At 44.9% G+C, this 17,404-nt stretch overlaps 1 protein-coding gene across 2 annotated transcripts in view; it reads right to left on the reverse strand.

Annotated features, from left to right (window-relative positions):
* Positions 1 to 17,404, reverse strand: part of SETBP1 (SET binding protein 1) — a 266,516-nt gene that overhangs the window by 136,795 nt on the left and 112,317 nt on the right. For both annotated transcript variants that reach the window (XM_054002818.1, XM_054002820.1), the window contains exon 4: positions 8,189 to 8,260. In XM_054002818.1, coding sequence (XP_053858793.1) covers positions 8,189 to 8,260 — 72 coding nt within the window. The remainder of the gene's footprint in view (positions 1 to 8,188; positions 8,261 to 17,404) is intronic.

Below are 17,404 nucleotides of genomic sequence, written 5' to 3' on the forward strand. Positions count from 1 at the left end.
CTCTCAAATTTCCTACTTCACCCCCTTATCCTCACCAAGATTATGCTTTACTCATATCCAGGTTTCTTATTTCCCATCATTCTTATTGAACGACAGGCACTTATTAAAAAATGGGAGCACCATCTAGTGCAGCTGCTGCTCAAACATAAGGGACCAGAACTACAGCATTCCTCTACGAAGACATCAGTGACAACTAATTTTGGTACCACAAAGATAAAATAGATTTAATTTATCTGGATCTAGTAAAATCTGAAAAGAGCTTATAAGAAATCATGCCTATACCTCAGTTAATGAAATTCTGGGCTGCTTCTGGGAAGGCTGACAATTGTAAAACCAGTCTGCCAAACTTTCATTCACAGCTTCATTGCAAAGTCATTACAGATATGACAAAACCCACCAAACTCACAGAGGTGTGTGTGAACACACGTGGGAATGAGGAGCACCACATTTTCTCCCTCCCAAGGCAACCTGGCAGCTCGGAGGGGACAGGAGAACAAGGAACAGATGCTCTTGGTGCTGCCAGCAATACTCAGTGTTGCAGGACCTTTTTTTCCCCACCTGAGAACCTGAATCTGAAATCACTTCTGCAAGAAAATCATAGGAGCTTTCACTACTGATTGTGCTCCCAGTGCATGGAGAGGGCTGCCAGAGGCCAGCCATCCATGGACCATCTCACCCTTCCCACAGCACAGCAGAATGGTTTGAATTGAAAGGGACCTTAAAGATCATTTAGTCCAGCCCCTTTGACATGGGCAGGGACACCTCCCACTAGACCAGGCTGCTCTAAGCCACATCCAACCTGGGAGCACTTCCAGGGGTGGGGCAGCCACAGCTTCTGTGGGCAACCTGTGCCAGGGCCTCACCACCCTCAAAGCCAAGAATTCTTTCCCAATATCCCATCTATCCCTATCCCGAGTGGGAAGCCATTCCCCCTTGTCCTGTCACTCCAGGCCCTTGTCCAAAGTCCCTCTCCAGCTGTCCTGAAGCCCCTTAAGGCACTATAAAGCATTCTAAGATGCAGGACACTGATTATTTTGGCCAGCCAGGCTGTCAGCTGTGCCATAGAGATGGACACCAGGATTGATGCAGATTGTTTTCATTGGTGCTCTCTGCATCTGGTTTGCTGCACCAAGAAACCACAGAAGGCTGATATAAATATATATGCACCCTATCTGTTGGTCGCCTGTGCCCCAATCCCCTTGTGTTTATATTTGTGTTCATTATGACACAGGGAATGAGGGTGAGCATAAAACATTATTCCCTGGGGAATAGCGATTTTCAAGCAGTTACTCTGCAGGTAAAACACAGGGTGCTGGCAAGTAATGCCTGCAAAATGTGATGCCTTGATTTCTGTTGTGTAGATCAATATTAATAGCAATATTATATTTCCAGAGCTGGCAGAACTATTGATTATTTGGCATGTAGCAGTTCATTTATACTTGAGAGCAAACTGGGACACTGAAACAACAAATGTGCAGCTGTTAACAAGCAACACAGGACATTGAGTTTCAGTGACACAACTGGGATATCACTTCCTTTGTCTAAAATGGAACATCTTTAACATGTCAAAAGTATAATTTACTTATCTGACTCACTGCAGTACCTGGAGAAAATACCTCTTTCCCCTGAAACCTGCAGATTAAGGTCATGTTTCCAAATATATGCCAAATACAATCAATAATTTCATCCCTGCTGTGACCAAACACTTGAGGTAATCTTGAAGGGAAAATGTTTTGTTTTATATGTTTAAACAAGTATTAAATTAGATGACCTTGTGCATGAGAAGATTTTAATGAAAGAAAAGATAATGAAGCATTATACTGTGTTTGCAGTAGCTGAGCCAGAATTATTTCTTTTCAATGAGGTTTTTAACTCAGTGAGAAAAAATAAATACCTGTATCTATATATGTGTGTAAATATATTTTGATAGGATGAACTCAAAATAAAACTTTCTATATCAAACAAAGGCTTTACCTACATTTTAAAGACATAATGCTGTACCTTTTCATAAGCTTCTTTGTTATGTATAAGTCTATAATTGTCTCCTAGGGACACATTTAACTATCAAACTGTTGAAAGTAAATTATACAGAACACCTATTTTATGGCTGAAACTTATTGAAAAAGGAACCCTCTCATGGTAAGAGAGAAAAAATTAAAAATAATGGGTGACATTCCCTGTTGCAAAAAAGAGCACCTCAATAACTTAATAATCTTTTTACATGAGCTTGAAGAGGCTGGGGAGGTGACTAGTAAATATGCCAGAAATGTACTATGCATTGCCTTTTGGGGGATAATATAGCCTTTCCTCTGCTATCAGCATGTTAAACCCTGCAGGCTCTGCTGCCTTAGCAACTGTCTACAATTTGGACAGGTCAGGATCAAGGGAGGCTGAATCAGCTTCTGCTGGTGGCTCCCCTCTCCCACTGTTGACAAACGGAGTTTAGAGTGAAGGAGTCCAGTTTCTCAGTTGGGCCTGAGCCTCTTCAGCCAGTAGTAATTAAATGTGCCCAGAAATATTCCCAGGCGTGGAGGCCAACTGGCACAGAGAGGTTTGTACCTCTGCTCACAACCGTGTCTTAACTTTCCTAGCCCAGCAGCTAAATGCAAACAGCACACAGGGATGAACCCTGATCCATGCTTAAGGATGATTTAGGAGCTTGCTAGTTGGACCAAAAGTGTCCTGAGAGCTGGTTTAGTACTTTGAGTATACCCAGTTACATTCCCATGAACTTCCACAGATACTGTTTAACTTGCTTAAGTTATTGTTATGACATATTTTTTTTCCTGATCAAGATTACTTCTTTCCAGCCAGAAAAAGGGAATTGTATGGCTGTAAATTTGGTTATGACAATAATCCTTCTGCTGGTTCATGAAATCACTCTTACTCAATAGGACGTGTGTTTACTGCTGTCTGCAATCGAAGAATCTTTGCAAGAAACCAGATGTGGTGTATTTAAAGTGAAAAAATTGTTATGCGTGGACAGATGAACTTCATAAACAAATCACTGTTCTCCTTATTCCATTGCACATCACTGACATCTGCCTGATACTACATTTTCAAATTTTTCTACTTTAAATTGCTTACCCCCAGAAAAGCATCCCACCTCGAGTACTTGCCATATGCTCTAACTATGCTGCATTGGTGTGCTGGTTTTGTCTGGGGCAGGGTTTATTTTCTTCCCAGGGGCTGGTACAGGGCTGTGTTTCGGGCTTGTGATGAACACAGGGTGGATGACACAGAGATGTTTTTTGTTACTGCTGAGCAGAGCTTGCACAGAGCCAAGGCCTTTGCTGCTTTTTGCACTGCCAGGCTGGGAGGGGATGGGGGTGATTGAGAGTTTAGGAGGAGACCCAGCCAGGACAGGTGACCCCAAGTGACCTAGGGGATGTTCCAGACCATGTGACATCGTGCTCAGTGTATAAAGTGGGGGAAGGAGGAGGAAGGGGGAACGTTTGGACTGATGGTGATTGTTTTCCCAAGTCACTGTTACATGTGATGGGTTTGACTCTCTGGAGGTGGCTGAACATGGAAAGAAGGGAATTAATTCCCTTTTTTGCTCTACTGGTGTGCAAGGCTTTTATTTTCCCTATTAAACTGTTTTTATCTCAACCCATGAGTTTTCCAGCTTTTACTCTTCCAATTCTCTCTCTGATCCTGCTGGTGAATCCGAGTGAATGAGGGACTATGAGGGGCCTGTTTGGGTTAAACCGTGACAACTGGGATACCATTAGATGTCCCATAGCAATTTTCTGTCCTGACCTGCAAAAGACAGAGCAAGCCTGTTTTCATGGATTTCTCTGAGCTGCAAGCTCTTTTACTTTGAGGAGAATTGATTTTATCAAGGCAAGGCCATCTGGCAGAAGGTAGAGCAGGATTAAAGCAATCCCAAACCAAGAAGGAAGATCTTGCTACTGTGTCACCCAAATCATGGCACCCTCCTACACCTCACAGGGTCTCAAGGCAGAGCAGAGAGGAAGAGGAAATAGTTCATGCCTACACTCTCTTAACCACACACACCACAAAGACTTTCCAGTAAAAAAGTTTCAAAGCTGCCGTCAGAAACTCTTATAAAAACTGTTCAGAGGAACACATCCCTTTGAATGGTTTAGCTCATGATGCTTCTAACAATCACCTGTGCAGCAACCTACTCATGCTTTCCAGATGGAGCTTGGGAGGGAGCTCTTACCCTGGTGGGTTGGCTGTATTTCAGCAATGGCACTTTCTCTGTGGATAGAACCAAGGTTGCCATCCACCTTTTGCAGTTTTGCCTGTTTTTCCCAAGGAAAAGAAGGTGCAGACCTGTGTCAGGAGTTGGTGTCACCTCCCAGCTCCTCTTTAGACGCCTTTGTGGTCCTGGAAGAAGGAAGCAGCTAAAAAGCACCATGTGGGCTCACAGCATCGATGTTTCACAGTGCCTTCCTGACTCACAAAGCAATAATGCCAGGAGGATGGCAGATTCCTTCATGCCAGCAGAATCTAATGCCTTATGATCCTGTCATCTAGTGCATTCACCAGCAGGAACCTGACTGAAGAGGCTGGGGGAGATGAGAGGAGACAGAGTCCTGCTGTGCACTTCTCCCACCTCCACAACCTCCTTATTTTCAAGGAGGTTTTTTTCCATTACTCCATTTTTACCAAGGAGGTATTTTCCATTACTCTGCGGTAGCTATTGTCCTCCACACCTGGTGCGTCATCATCCCCGCTACACTGATGGTTTGGGATTCTCACACTTCCAGCTCTTCTTCCTCCTGGCACTGAAATGAGCATCTTGTTTGGCTTCAGGAGCGAAAAAAAAATGTGTGCAACTCGGACACCCCTGTGCTTGCAATGTACAGGATGATGCTGCATAGTCCATAACCAGCATGGGCTGCCTGGGCATATAATCATGCTCAGACAGGCCCAGAGGCATTCCACACCCACGTGTCTGCCCCTTTTCCTTCCTAAAGTGATCACACCACCTGGGTCAAGCTTTGGCATAGCTATTGATGTGCAGAGTCAGCAGTGAATAAGCGATTTTTTATTTTGATTTTCAAGGAGATTCCTCTTGGCCATGAAGATGAAAAGGAGGCTAATTCAAAGCTAGAGCCAAGTTTGAGGAGTAATTCTGCATGGGCAGGTAAGAGAAGGTAAAAGTCATTCTTTGCTCTGGTTGGCCCTGTAAATGAGAAATACTATCAGGGCTGTGCATTTTTTGAAACCTGCATTATTTCTCTTTTTCCTTGGAAGGGCTGAAATAGATTCAAGCACTACTGTTATTATCTCTAAAATGACAGAGATATTTTCATGTGAGTTTCCCTTTACAGTCTGATATCCATATTCACCACGTGCATTCCTTTGATTCGGCAACTGCAGCTCCCCTGTGGTCCAAGGACTCAGGGTTCATTTTGTGTTGCTCTTTCTGCCAAAATGTGGTTATTACAGATGGAAAAAAATCACAAGGTCACCCACGGCCTTGATAGAAACAGGAGGGTAGGAGAATATTAGGAAGAGACTATTAGCTCTAATATCCAGCTGCATTTGGCAAACCTGAGCATATTTGGATTGTCTATAGCAGCATTTCACACCCCTGCTTCCAAATGATTGACCTGGCCCCAGTGATTAACCATCTGAATACACTGAAGAAGGATATTCACAGAAAAGATCTCATGATGAAAAGGCTATTCCTGGCCTTCTTTCCATCACATCATAATCTGTCCACTAATATGGCTTGAGATCTCAGCTGATCAAAAGGTCATAAGATGCTAGTGCTAAGTATCACTCTGTCTCTGTTCAGCCAAAGGCATTTTTACTCCATTCAACAGGCAGAGGAACGTAATAGCAAAGCCTTCAAATCTGTTTGTATAATAGATGAAGTCTTCTCTTTATGGCATTATTCACCCTTCAGGGAATGACACCTGATAAATAAATCTTTAGTTCCCAGTGAATTTAAATAAAACAAAGGCAAATCATATCCCTGTGCACTGTAAATATAAAACTGCACATAACATAAGAGTTACAAATCTTCCACCATCTCTTTGCTAAAAAAGCTATAAAGTGCTGACCATCCTCAAACTCTGCCAAAATCAAGGGAGCCTAAATCTCTGAGTAAATTACAAAAAGCATGGTAATAACAGAGGAAGGACTTAAAAGACACATAACTCATTTAGTCTAATGAAATGATAAAACTTGCATTTTTTTGTCTTCATGCTAGTAAAAACCAGAAAGGTAAGAATAGGGGGTTAACAGCACATCAATAGAAATAATAGAGTGAAAATAGGGGGAAATCTAATAAATAAGTCAACATGTTTCCCAGGGAATAACACTAGGGGGGACAACTTTCAAGTGTCCTGGGATGAATAAAATACTGAACCACATCCTACTCAACACCATGACTTGGCCCATTTGGTCACCGTTGCACTGATGGCCACTGGTCCGTGTGATGCCAGTCATTGCCTCCAGCAGTAACTGCAGCCACTTCTCTGGCCATCCTGCTTCCAATTTTCTCAACATCATCTGGGATCGCTGCCCAGAACAGCAGGGAGAGAGGGCACCACTGCCAAGAGCCACCTGCCACCTGAAGCCCGTGTCTAGCAGGTCTGCAGAGGCACTTCCTTGTGAGCAACACCACTGGGAAACTGTTTTGTGCTTCAAGCACACCTGAAGTGTTGTCACAAACAAATTAAACCCCTCAGCATTTCCCAGATTATCCGCCCACTCTTTGGCTTTCCAGAGCTCCATACTAGGACCAACAGACAGTTTCTTTAACTGCAACTGGCAGTCATTTTGCTCCTCTCCATGCTTTCAAAGCTGAGAGCCATGAAAGATTACGAGAAAAAATCATGACTGTTTTTCCCTTAGAAGCAGAACTGGTAATAGGCTTCAGGAAAAATCCTTCTAAATGCAAGTGATAAGTGTAGACTGTGTGAAGGCTGACAGGTCTGATTATAATTATCACTGCGAGGGGACTAGCACTAACCTTCCTTCTGGAAGGCAATGACAATTCCTGGAAGGGAACATGCAAGTAAATTATCATAAACAAAATCATTGCAAGTAGAGTTGTCTTTCTCTGGGAAACTAAACAAGATCCAGATTTGGGGGTAAAAAGAAAACCCAAGCCTTAAGAATTTATTGAAGTTTATCCTGATAGAAAATGACACTTAATAATACATTTAAGATTTTCTGAGTTAAGAATGATGGGAGTAAAAGTATCAAGTGGGACACATGAAGTGTAAGATGAAGTCATGCATGCAAGAGGTGTTTGGAAATAAAGAATATATTGTGAAAGTATACTTGAAGAACATACTATGCATTTAAACATGAACAAGGAGTCCCAGGGAGGATGTTGGTTCAGACTGAGATAAATATTCAAAACTAAGAAAAAATCCAAGCCACCTTGCACCAACCTTTCCCCCTTCCTCACATCCTAGCAGGAAGAAAGCCAAACAAAACTAATAAAAATCTCTTCAAATTGCTTCTATCCAAATACATCTTTTCTTTGCATCTATACGTTTACTGAAATACAATGGCATCAGCTTTCAGCAGGATTGTGAGGTAGATAGGATAGGTAGTATTCCCTCAAGATCATCCTGTTCTGACATTTCTGCTTTCTTTGACGACATTCCATTTTTCTTAGTCTCCTTTTTTTTTTTTTTTTTTTTTTTTTTTTTTTTGGCATTTTTTCACTCCATTTCCATTGAAACCTTGGAAACAGAGAAGCTTGGGCAATCTGGACTAAAAGTACCTTAGCTTTTTCTTTCCAAAACCAGGGAAACAGATATTATCTTAATAGGGGCTATAACTGTATAGGGGATGAAGAGAAGAGCCTTAGAGTCAAAAGCAGTTCTCAGAGTTTCATTCTCATTATACCTCAATGGAGTGGCACAAATAAATTGTGCAAGGAGACATATGGAAGCTCAGTACGCAAATGGCCTATTTAAGGCTCTTACTTCCTAATTAGGTCCTGGTGTCAGGAGGTTGGTAACAATTATTCACACATAGATCATTTGGATATGATACAAACTGTTCTAAAACCCAAACCATCATAATGGCATGCATTAAAAGAAACGCAAATTAACATTTGCTTAGTGCTTGGACTATCAGTTTCTGTGATACACATAGCTAAATTTTGTGTCCAACATTGCAAAATTTTGTTGCGAAAGAGAAAAGGAATAAAAAAATCATCACAGCCATATCCCCTTGTTCTTACCTTGTTCACAGATTTCGTCACTGGACTCTGCACAGGGAACCCACACTCTCTTCCCAAATTCTTCATCTGACTCTGTAGTGTTTCCCAAAGCAAAGAGAAAGAAAGAAAACCTTGATTGTAGGGCTGACTGTGTAGAAAGTGGTCACAAACATCCAGAGTTTTGCTCTGCCCTTTTGATTTCCTTACATGTTTCAGTATGACCACCACCATCACTTGCCACCTGGGGCCCTGTGAGCACCCGGGGGGGGTGGGGTTCCCCCTTGGTCCTGCAGTGTTCTGTAAGGCCCCCCAAGCTTCCCCTTACCCCAAACACATGTGTAAGCTTCCCCTCCCAAGTGTCCCCTGTAAGCATGTCGGCATGACAGAAGCACCACAGCTTTCCCCAGCAGCTGTGGGGCACACAAAGAGCCGTGGTCTCAGGGAGTGATGCCATGGATTCCTCTGACAACCTGTGCTAGAAAAGCTTGGGAAGAGAGCAGGGAGGTGTCACAAGAAGCCAACACGCCTGGTTTGTGCAAGAGTTAAAGTAGGGAGCTGAAGCCAAGGATTACCACATTGCAAAACCATTTAAAACAGAGTAAGTGCTCGTGATTCTACAACGTGACTAAAGCAAACCTGCTCTGCACTGTGCTTTGGTACTTCTGGTATGAAAATGAGGTCTTCCTCTCCCCTTCCTCCCCTCTCCTCTTTGTCCACCTCTCCAGCCCTTCACACAAAGGTGAAATATTTCACATTTTCACCTGTGGTGATGCAGATCACAGAGTGTTTGCTTTGCTTTTCTTTGCTTTTCACTGATTTTGTCAAAGGCATCCTTTTAAGCATCAGTCTGTGCAAAGATAATAGGTGACACAATTCTTTATAACTGGAATCAGCAACAAATCAGCCATCTGCCACTCCAGGGGTCTGAGATTAACCCAGCTATTGGACCGTGACTGCAAAGCATTTGCACATTTAGATTACAGAAATATGAGGTTACAGGTCCAAAAAAAAACCCCAAAACCCCAAACAAACAAACAAACAAAACCACAAAAAAAAAACCCACAAAAAACAAAAACAAAAAAAACAACAAAACAAAACAAAACAAAACAAAAACAAAAACAAAAACAAAAACAAAAAAAAAAAACAAAAAAAAAAAAAAAAAAACAACTGGGACTGGGGAAAGTGTGGGGAGAAGGAGTGGAAGACAGCCTCAGAAGAGCCCTTTAGATTGACCCTTCCAGACACAAGTCACCTCATAACAACTCCAAGTAGACAATGCTTCTCATTATTAAGTGCTTAAAGGATGAAAGACACTTCTTTTAGAGAGGGAGAAATAAAGACAAAAAACCTACAGCTGCCTTGTCAAAACCTTCCCATCCTTGGGAGGCATGACCAAGCTGCCCAGATGGCTGACTGGACCATTTGGAAAGAACAAGAGCAGCATTTTTGGCCCAAGATGGACAAGATACATTCCACAAGCTCCCCTATGGTCAAGATTTCAAGAAATGAAAGAGGTCTGCCTACTGAAATAACAAGGTTTGTGAAGATCTCTTAATTTGTTGCTTCCAGTTCTTCTTCTTGAATAGCAAACACTATTTTGCTGGTCTGCAGACATGGATGCTGTAACTCCACATTAATAACTGTCCATGTCTTTGGGATCCTCTCTATAAATCTGTTGGGAATTGTTATTTGATAACTGAAGTATTTGAACACTGAAGAAGTTTAAATCAGTAGTAAACACAAGCTGGCTCCAGATCTAGAAGCATGAGCAATGGTCTGTACAATGTGTGGTGGGTCAGGACAAGAACCAGCGTCTCCTCAGGTCATGTTGACAGGTTTTAACCACCACTTTCTCTTGCAGGTTAGAATCTCACAGATCCCTGAGACTCCCCTCCTCAGATATCTCAGGTTAAAAAGAGGAGGTTCTGCCCAGAGGAACAGGTGTAGCTTCAGCCAAAAGTGTCAGCAAGAACATCTGGAAAATTCTGGAACATCTCACCTGCAAGGAAGGACTGAAACATTGTAATTGTTCAGTCTGGAGGAGCGAGGATTCCAGGTAGACCTTGAGCATCTGCCCACACCTAAAAAGGCTCCAGGACAGCTGGATAGGAACTTGGGACAAGGACATGAAGTGACAAGACAAGGGGGAATGGCTTCCACTGCCAGGGGGCAAGACTAGATGGGATATTGGGGAGGAATTCCTGGCTGTGAGGGTGGCGAGGCACTGGCACAGGTTGTCCAGAGAAGCTGTGACTTCCCTTGGATCTCTGGAAGTGTACAAGGCTGGACAGGGCTTGGAGCAATCTGGTGTAGGAGGAGGTGTCCCTGCCCATGGCAGGGGATGGAACTGCATCAGCTTTAAGGCTCATTCCAACACAAGCCATGCAAGGATCCTGTGATTCTATGAAATTCAGGCAAGGGCTACATGGTGTGTGCCCTGGGTGGGGATGGTATTTCAAACAGCTCAACTCACAACATCCAAAGAGTCAACTGAAAAGCAAACAGCTTGCACACGTGTTTACAGAAAACCTATGTGTTTTATGCATGTCCTTTACTCAGAGAAAACAGGTAGGATCAGGTGGAAGGTACAAGAACACACTCCAGGTTCTTTGGCCAACCCTCTTGTTGATATTTACATGGTGAAGAAACCAAGGTTCCCTGGGCCAAGCACTGCACACCCTGCAGTCACAACAAAGGAAAATAGCAAGAAGGAATGACAGCACCTTCTCTGCACAAGCCCAAGTTGAACTGCAGCAAATACAGGGTACAAAGCACAGCTGAGAGGTGAGGAAGAGCAAGGGATCAGCTGCCTTGTTCATCCTACTCCATACAAAATCTGCTGACATCAACTTAGAAATGAGTGCCACTCCCAGCAGCATTAATTTGGGACAGAGAATTTGATCCACCACAGAGGAAGGACTATTGATCTGTGAGGAGCTGTGAGAAGAGGGTGAGGAGAGCATGCTAGACAACACCTTTAAGTCTGCCTGGACTCCCCCCTATTTATAACAGTATTTCCAAAAGCCTTTCCTGGGCAGGGGTAGGTGCTCCCAAACCAGGCCTACATGTCTGAGACCAAAGGTGAGGTTTGAAGTGGTTTGAATGTGTACCAGGGCATGGTTTTCAGGTGAGAAAGAGGTCACGGGGATCATCCCATGCCTGAGAGTACAAAATGGGCCAAGCTAACAACCCAATAATCCACAAGCTTCTGAGATGCAGCAAGCTAATGAGGCTCTGCCCGTGCTTTAGAAAGGTCTCCTTGAACTTGACCTGCTGACTGCTGTTCTAACTGCTATTCTAACAGGATCTAGACCTGTTTTCAAAACCAGAGGCTGGGATTTTCCCTTTCTCCTGTCCCTAGTTTCTGTAATGATAACTTAAATATAAATTCCAGAATGATCCGAAAAGGAACATCTGTGCAGCAGGAAGGGTGGGGGGGGGTGGGGGGGGGTGGGGGGCGGGTGGGGGATATTTTTGTATTTAACTTCAACTACGGAACTACTACAGGTTATAATTTTTAAAATATTAAAAAAAAAAAAAAATCCTATTAAAAAAATAGGTGGTTTGGTTTGGTTTTTTTCCTTGCCTGTGAATGGAAGAAAAAGGGGATGAGCAGAGGGCAAAACCTTCCCTTTCAGACAGAAATCACCACAAAACTCCATTCCGTTTCTTGCAAACGAACCAACATCGCAAAATGATGCAGTTTCAGCCCTACATGTTTGTTTGTTTGTTTGTTCCAGACAGGATTTTGCAGGAAGGGGCTTTTGCAGCCCAAACAGCGCCACTGCATCAACCAGGAGATGAGCTGAGCCGTGGAGCCGCTTGGAAGTTGCCTCATCTCCCAGCAAATGAGAAACGGAGGGAAACACCGACGCAGGCGACGCTGCACCTTGCAGCAGAGACTCTTGTGTCCTACAAGTAACCTTGCATCAAGATACAGACCCACAACAACAGCCTGACGGGTACAATGAGGAGGAGGAGGAGGACAGCGAGGGCAACAGGAAAACAGTAAGAAAACTCCCTGAGAGTCTTCTTTTCCTCCTTAGGGAGAAAAAAAAAAAAAAAAAAAAAAATCCCTCCCCGATACAGAGATGGAAGGAGGGGATGAGACCCTTTACACTCCAAGTCCCCAGCAAAGATCCCCTCCCTTTCCCAGAGCTCCTAAATATCACTGGGGGTGGGGGGGAGCTGGAGGAGAAAAGGGTCACATTTAAAAGGCGAAGGGGAAGCAGGGAGGAGGGAGGACACTCCTGAGCCCGGCCAGTAGCCCCACGGTCTCAGCCATTCTCATTCCTGACACGTTTCCCTGCTCTCCAGCTTCGAAATATTAGTGTGGCGCAGAGTGCCATTTTCGAGTCGCTGCAGCTCCTTCTTGGCACCGGTTCAGCTTTTTGTCTCGCCTTCTCCTCCGAGCGCCCAGCGGAGGGAGGCGGAAAGAAAGGAAGAAAATAAAGCCCCGCTGCTTCGCTGCCGGGGCTGTCAGGCTCGCCGCAGCACCCCCAGCCCTGCCTGCGGCACCCCACACCCTCCCAGCCCGCTCCCAACCCAGCCACTCGGCAAACATAAATCTCCTTCCACCTCCACGGCAGCCAGTTCACAGCCTCCTGCCCCCTCTCCGCCGCCACCCCTTTTCATCGCGCTCTCTTTTGTACTCCTCTAAATTTTTCCAGCCAAGCGTTACAACCTTCCACCCCTCCTTTCTCCTCCACCCCCAGCCCTCCCACCTCCTTCCCCCGCATCGGCAGGAAGGATCGTGCCATGGTTGCCAATGCCCTGGCATCTCCGCGGAGCGGGGAGTGCACCCGCAGGGTGCCTGGCAGCTCCGCTGCGGCTCGGAGCTGCCCGAGCGCCGTGCTCCTGGGCGCACAGGTGTGTGCACACGCACGTGTGACAGGGCAGGGCATGCTCCGCATCCCTCGGCAGCGCTGCGAACACAAGCCTGAGCCGGGCAGCCGAGTCCCTCCTCCTGCTTGTGGGGCCGGGAGGAAAGCAGAGGCAGAATAGCAAGGGAGAGACACGCTGTATTTTTTTTTAAGCAACCCAAACATGGCACTGAGCGCTTCCACCAACAACTTCTCAGCCTGCTGTGCTGGCAACCAGCTGCTGGTTCCAGCCTGGCACCAGCTTTGATTTGCTTTTCTCTCCTCTTAAACGCCCTCCTCCCAAATATTTATTCCTTTTTTTTTTTTTTTTTTTTCTTCCCTATTTCCCTCTTAGCTTTTCCATAGAGACAGGGCTTGTCCATATGCTTGCCACCTTCCCTCTGGTGACAGGAGCTGAGGGAGCAGCATGAAGCTGTGTCAGGGAAGGTATAAGCTAGGTATTTTTACCCAGAGGATGGTCAGGCACTAGAACAGGCACCCTAGGGCACTCAAGGCACCAAGGCTGCCAGAACATTTGGGCAACACTCTCAGGTACGTGGTGGATTCTTGGAGCTGGACTCTATAATCCTTGTGAGTCCCTACTAAGTCTGAATATTTTATGATTCCATGATTCTGGGGGGAATCCCTCCCATTCCCACCCCCAAATCCAAAGCAGAACGTGTGGAAGGTGCACCAAAGGAAGCAACGCATGGACCAAGAATAGGAAAAAAAAAAAAAAAACCCTCATATGTACAAACAAGAAAAATATTCTCTTCTCTGAGGAGGAGTAGGAGAGAGTGAGAGATGCCCTAAAAGCGGACAACACAACCCTTGGGCTGCCAGGATGTGATAACCCCAGCTCCGAGGGAGGAGTCAATTTTTGTTGAAAGGTAGAGAAAGACTGAGGCAAAACACGTGTTCCCCATGGAAAGGACCTGAGAGAGCCAACTTCCATCCAGTGATGTGACTCCTATTAAACCAGAGTTTCAGACACTGACATATGCATGACAGAGATAAACTGCTATCAAATACACCTTGCCTGGTGCCTGCAGGAAAAAGATTTGGAGAAAAAAAAATATAATAATGCTGATTCTGGTGATGGCTCAGGAAGGACATGGAGGGAGGAGAGATATGCTGAGGATTTCATCATGGAGACATGAGTGTATTAATTTGAAAACCTGGCTGGAGACCCAGGGCAGGGGGCAGCCACATAAACAGCGACTGGTATCCCTGGAGCTTTTCATGAGGCTGCCTGGATGGCTTTGTCCACTGAGAAACATCAGGACTCCTTAGAAAGCACAGGACTTAGAGGACGCTGAAACAGATGGGCACTCCCTCCCTGTGGCAAATCCCTCAGGAGACCCAGCAGAAGTGCCAAAAAAAGGCTGGCTCTTGCTGAACATGTTCTGGCCACCACAGGGAATAGCAAAACAACCGGCTTGATATGGGGGCTGCAGAGGCAGAGCGGGAGGCAGGCAGGCAGGCAGCATGCTCAGGGTGGTACAGACAAAACAGCAGTGTCCTGAGCAGCTGCCTAATATGTGTCTTGGCAGCATCTTGCCTGGCTGTGGATGAAGCAGAAATCGCGGGCTGGATTTGTAAACCCATCAGCTGGCCCTGGCTTTTGCCTCCCTGGCCTTCAGGGATAGCACAGGAAGGGAGAGGAGGGCTGGGTGACACCTCTCTAGCTGCCAGGTGCCACATGAAGGAGCTGGTCCTCTGGTCCTCTGGTCCTTTTCAGCCAGCTGCTGAGTGGGGAGCCGCTGATGGGCAGGTGCTGAAGTGGACTTAAGATAAGCAGAATGCCCTGCCATGACTGTGCTCACTAAGGGATGTGTGAGACTGAGGATTTAAACTCAGTCTGTCCCCTTAGGAGCACCTCCACCCCTGGGATGCATACCCTGTGTAGGGTCCCTTTTGGAGTTTCTCCAGGCCACCACAGCACAGCTGGATCTGGTTAGGTTGGGTGGAGTGTTATCCAGGTAGGGCCACCAAATGCCCATAGGGTTTGTATGTCTGTTTTCTCTGTTTGCAATTATTGGGGTTTATTAGGGCAGATTTCTGCCCTTCCCTCTAGCCCATATTACTAAGTGCTGGCATTTGGCAAGGCAGAGGGGGTTCCTTACATGTGTCCATGACAAAGAAGGCCCTGACACCTCAGCTGGAGTCATCTGCAGAGAAACACCCCTGCCTGCAGGTATCATTGAAGTGACTCCCAGAGAGAGGCACTTTCAGATCCTTTGAGTCAAAAGGTGCTATAAATAAAAGATATTACAGGCTAGCAAGTTCTCAGTTGCAAACTGGAGTGGGAAGGAATATTTTAGCATCCTTTTTTCAGAGCACATTAACTCTTGGCAGACGTGATCGTTCAGGTCTTCACAGCTGAAAACTTCACACCGTGTGCAGCATGTTGAGTCCACACACTCCACTTCCATTTTCAACAGCTCTAAAATCCATGCTGCCCTAATGCAATATCACCCCCCTGAGTGCAGAGAGCACCCAAATATTGCATCACTCTGGGAGTCGTGACACTGAATATACACTCCATGATGTATGACTCCATGGTCATTTTCCCAGGAAAAACAAGCCTAAGCTCACAATAGAGGGTGCCTAAAGATTTTTATCAACTGGCTTCTGATGCTTCCCTTTCCAGGGTGAACAAGCACTTTGTATCAATCTGGCTTGCTTTAGTGCAGTGACCCAGCGCTGTGCTCCGCCGCTGAAAGTTCAGGTCCCAGCTGTGGGGCTAAACTCTTGCTGACACTGCACTGATTTCTCTGTCTCTGTCACCCATGCTGCCAGGGGAAGGGCAGGAGACATTGGATTTTTCCAGGCAGGAAAAAAAAAGAAGAAACAATCGTGCAAAATGCAGAGAAGATGTGGTGAAGAAGAAGGGGAAGGAAAACAGTCTCAGTGTGTGCAGTGAGGCTGAGGAGAGGAAATTCTTTGGGCAGCACAGGGCACATTGATCACGTTCTTTTTCTTCACGGGAGAGAAAATCTTGGCCAAGAGGCAATCAAATTGTTATAGGCAAAGAAAAGCTTTTAGGATGCCTTGAAGAACTTGTGTGTCTGAGCAGCAGTACAGAGTGATGCAGAGGAGGAAATCAGTATTAGTGACTACAGAAATTTGGGTGGTTTGTTTTGGATAAAGATCCCCACATGAAGACTCTTATCTAAAGCCCTCAGTCTTCAGAGCAGGGCTAGAAGTTTCTTAAGAACACACACTTCTTGCATGACTTCCAGTATCTCTGAAAGCCATTGTCCGTGCCAAAAATACAACAAAACCAGCTTGCTTTCTTCTTCTTTTATGCAGTATTTTGGCTCATCTGCCTCTGGTTCCAAGAAAAAAAACTAATAAAAAGTTTTTAATTTAAGAAGGCTGAACTGTGCTACTTTAATTTCAAGCCATCCTTGTTCTCATGACTGCGCATAAAGAAAAAAGCTTCTGTGATTCTGTGGAAAACTTTCAGCGAAGGATCCCTAAAAATCAGCAGAAAAAGAAGCTAGTTTTCCTAGGAAAAGACTACAAGCTTTGAGTTCTCCCACCTTAAGCAGGCTACTTATCTGTAAACTGGCTGTTCTGCGATTAAATAACATAAGAGATCACAGCATTCCCGGTTCAAATGAGCCTGTTAGTCAAGGGTGGTTATTGGCCATTAAATACTATTGAATCAATAAACAAAAAAAAAAAAGAACTTTGAAGAGACTCTTATTTCTCCACTCAATCTGCAGTAGCCCTGAATTGACAGAGAAGAGTGAAAGAAAACAGTCTGAACATGATCTCCAGTTTTCAGAAATCCAGGTGTGGCTGAGGTAAATTAGCCTGGTGCTGTTGGAATGAATGCTGAATGGTGCTGTTTTGATGAAGTCCTCTGGACAAACAGGGCTGCTGCAGGGCTGGGTTTGACCTCTGGCTGGATTTACACCAGGGTACCTGAGTTAATGCTGCTCTGTGTGGAGGGCAGGTTGAAATCAGGCTAGTGTGCTCCTAAGGATGTTGCCAGATATTCTGTTCTACTGAGCCATTCATGTCATGAAGGTTTAAAGCCTATAGATTCATTTCACAATGCAGTGAAGGTTTTGTTGTTAAAGACCAGATGATGCTCTTTCCAAATGATTTCTTGTTGTCTTTTCCTCTGCCTTCCCTATTATTTATTAAATACTCAAGCAATGATCTTCAGCTCACCCAAGTGGTTTGGAGACGAAGACTCATGTTTCTAGCTGGTCCAAACAAGGATAACTTAACCCAGGTCAACAGAAACAATGGACAAAGTCAGAGGAAAAGCTGTGACCAAGATTTTAAACCACAGAGGCTTCCAAAACAAGGACACAGCCTTCTAGACAGCACAATACATAGAGGCTAATTATTTCCT

Source organism: Vidua macroura, chromosome Z (genome assembly GCF_024509145.1).
Source record: "Vidua macroura isolate BioBank_ID:100142 chromosome Z, ASM2450914v1, whole genome shotgun sequence".
NCBI classification, from domain to species: domain Eukaryota; kingdom Metazoa; phylum Chordata; class Aves; order Passeriformes; family Viduidae; genus Vidua; species Vidua macroura.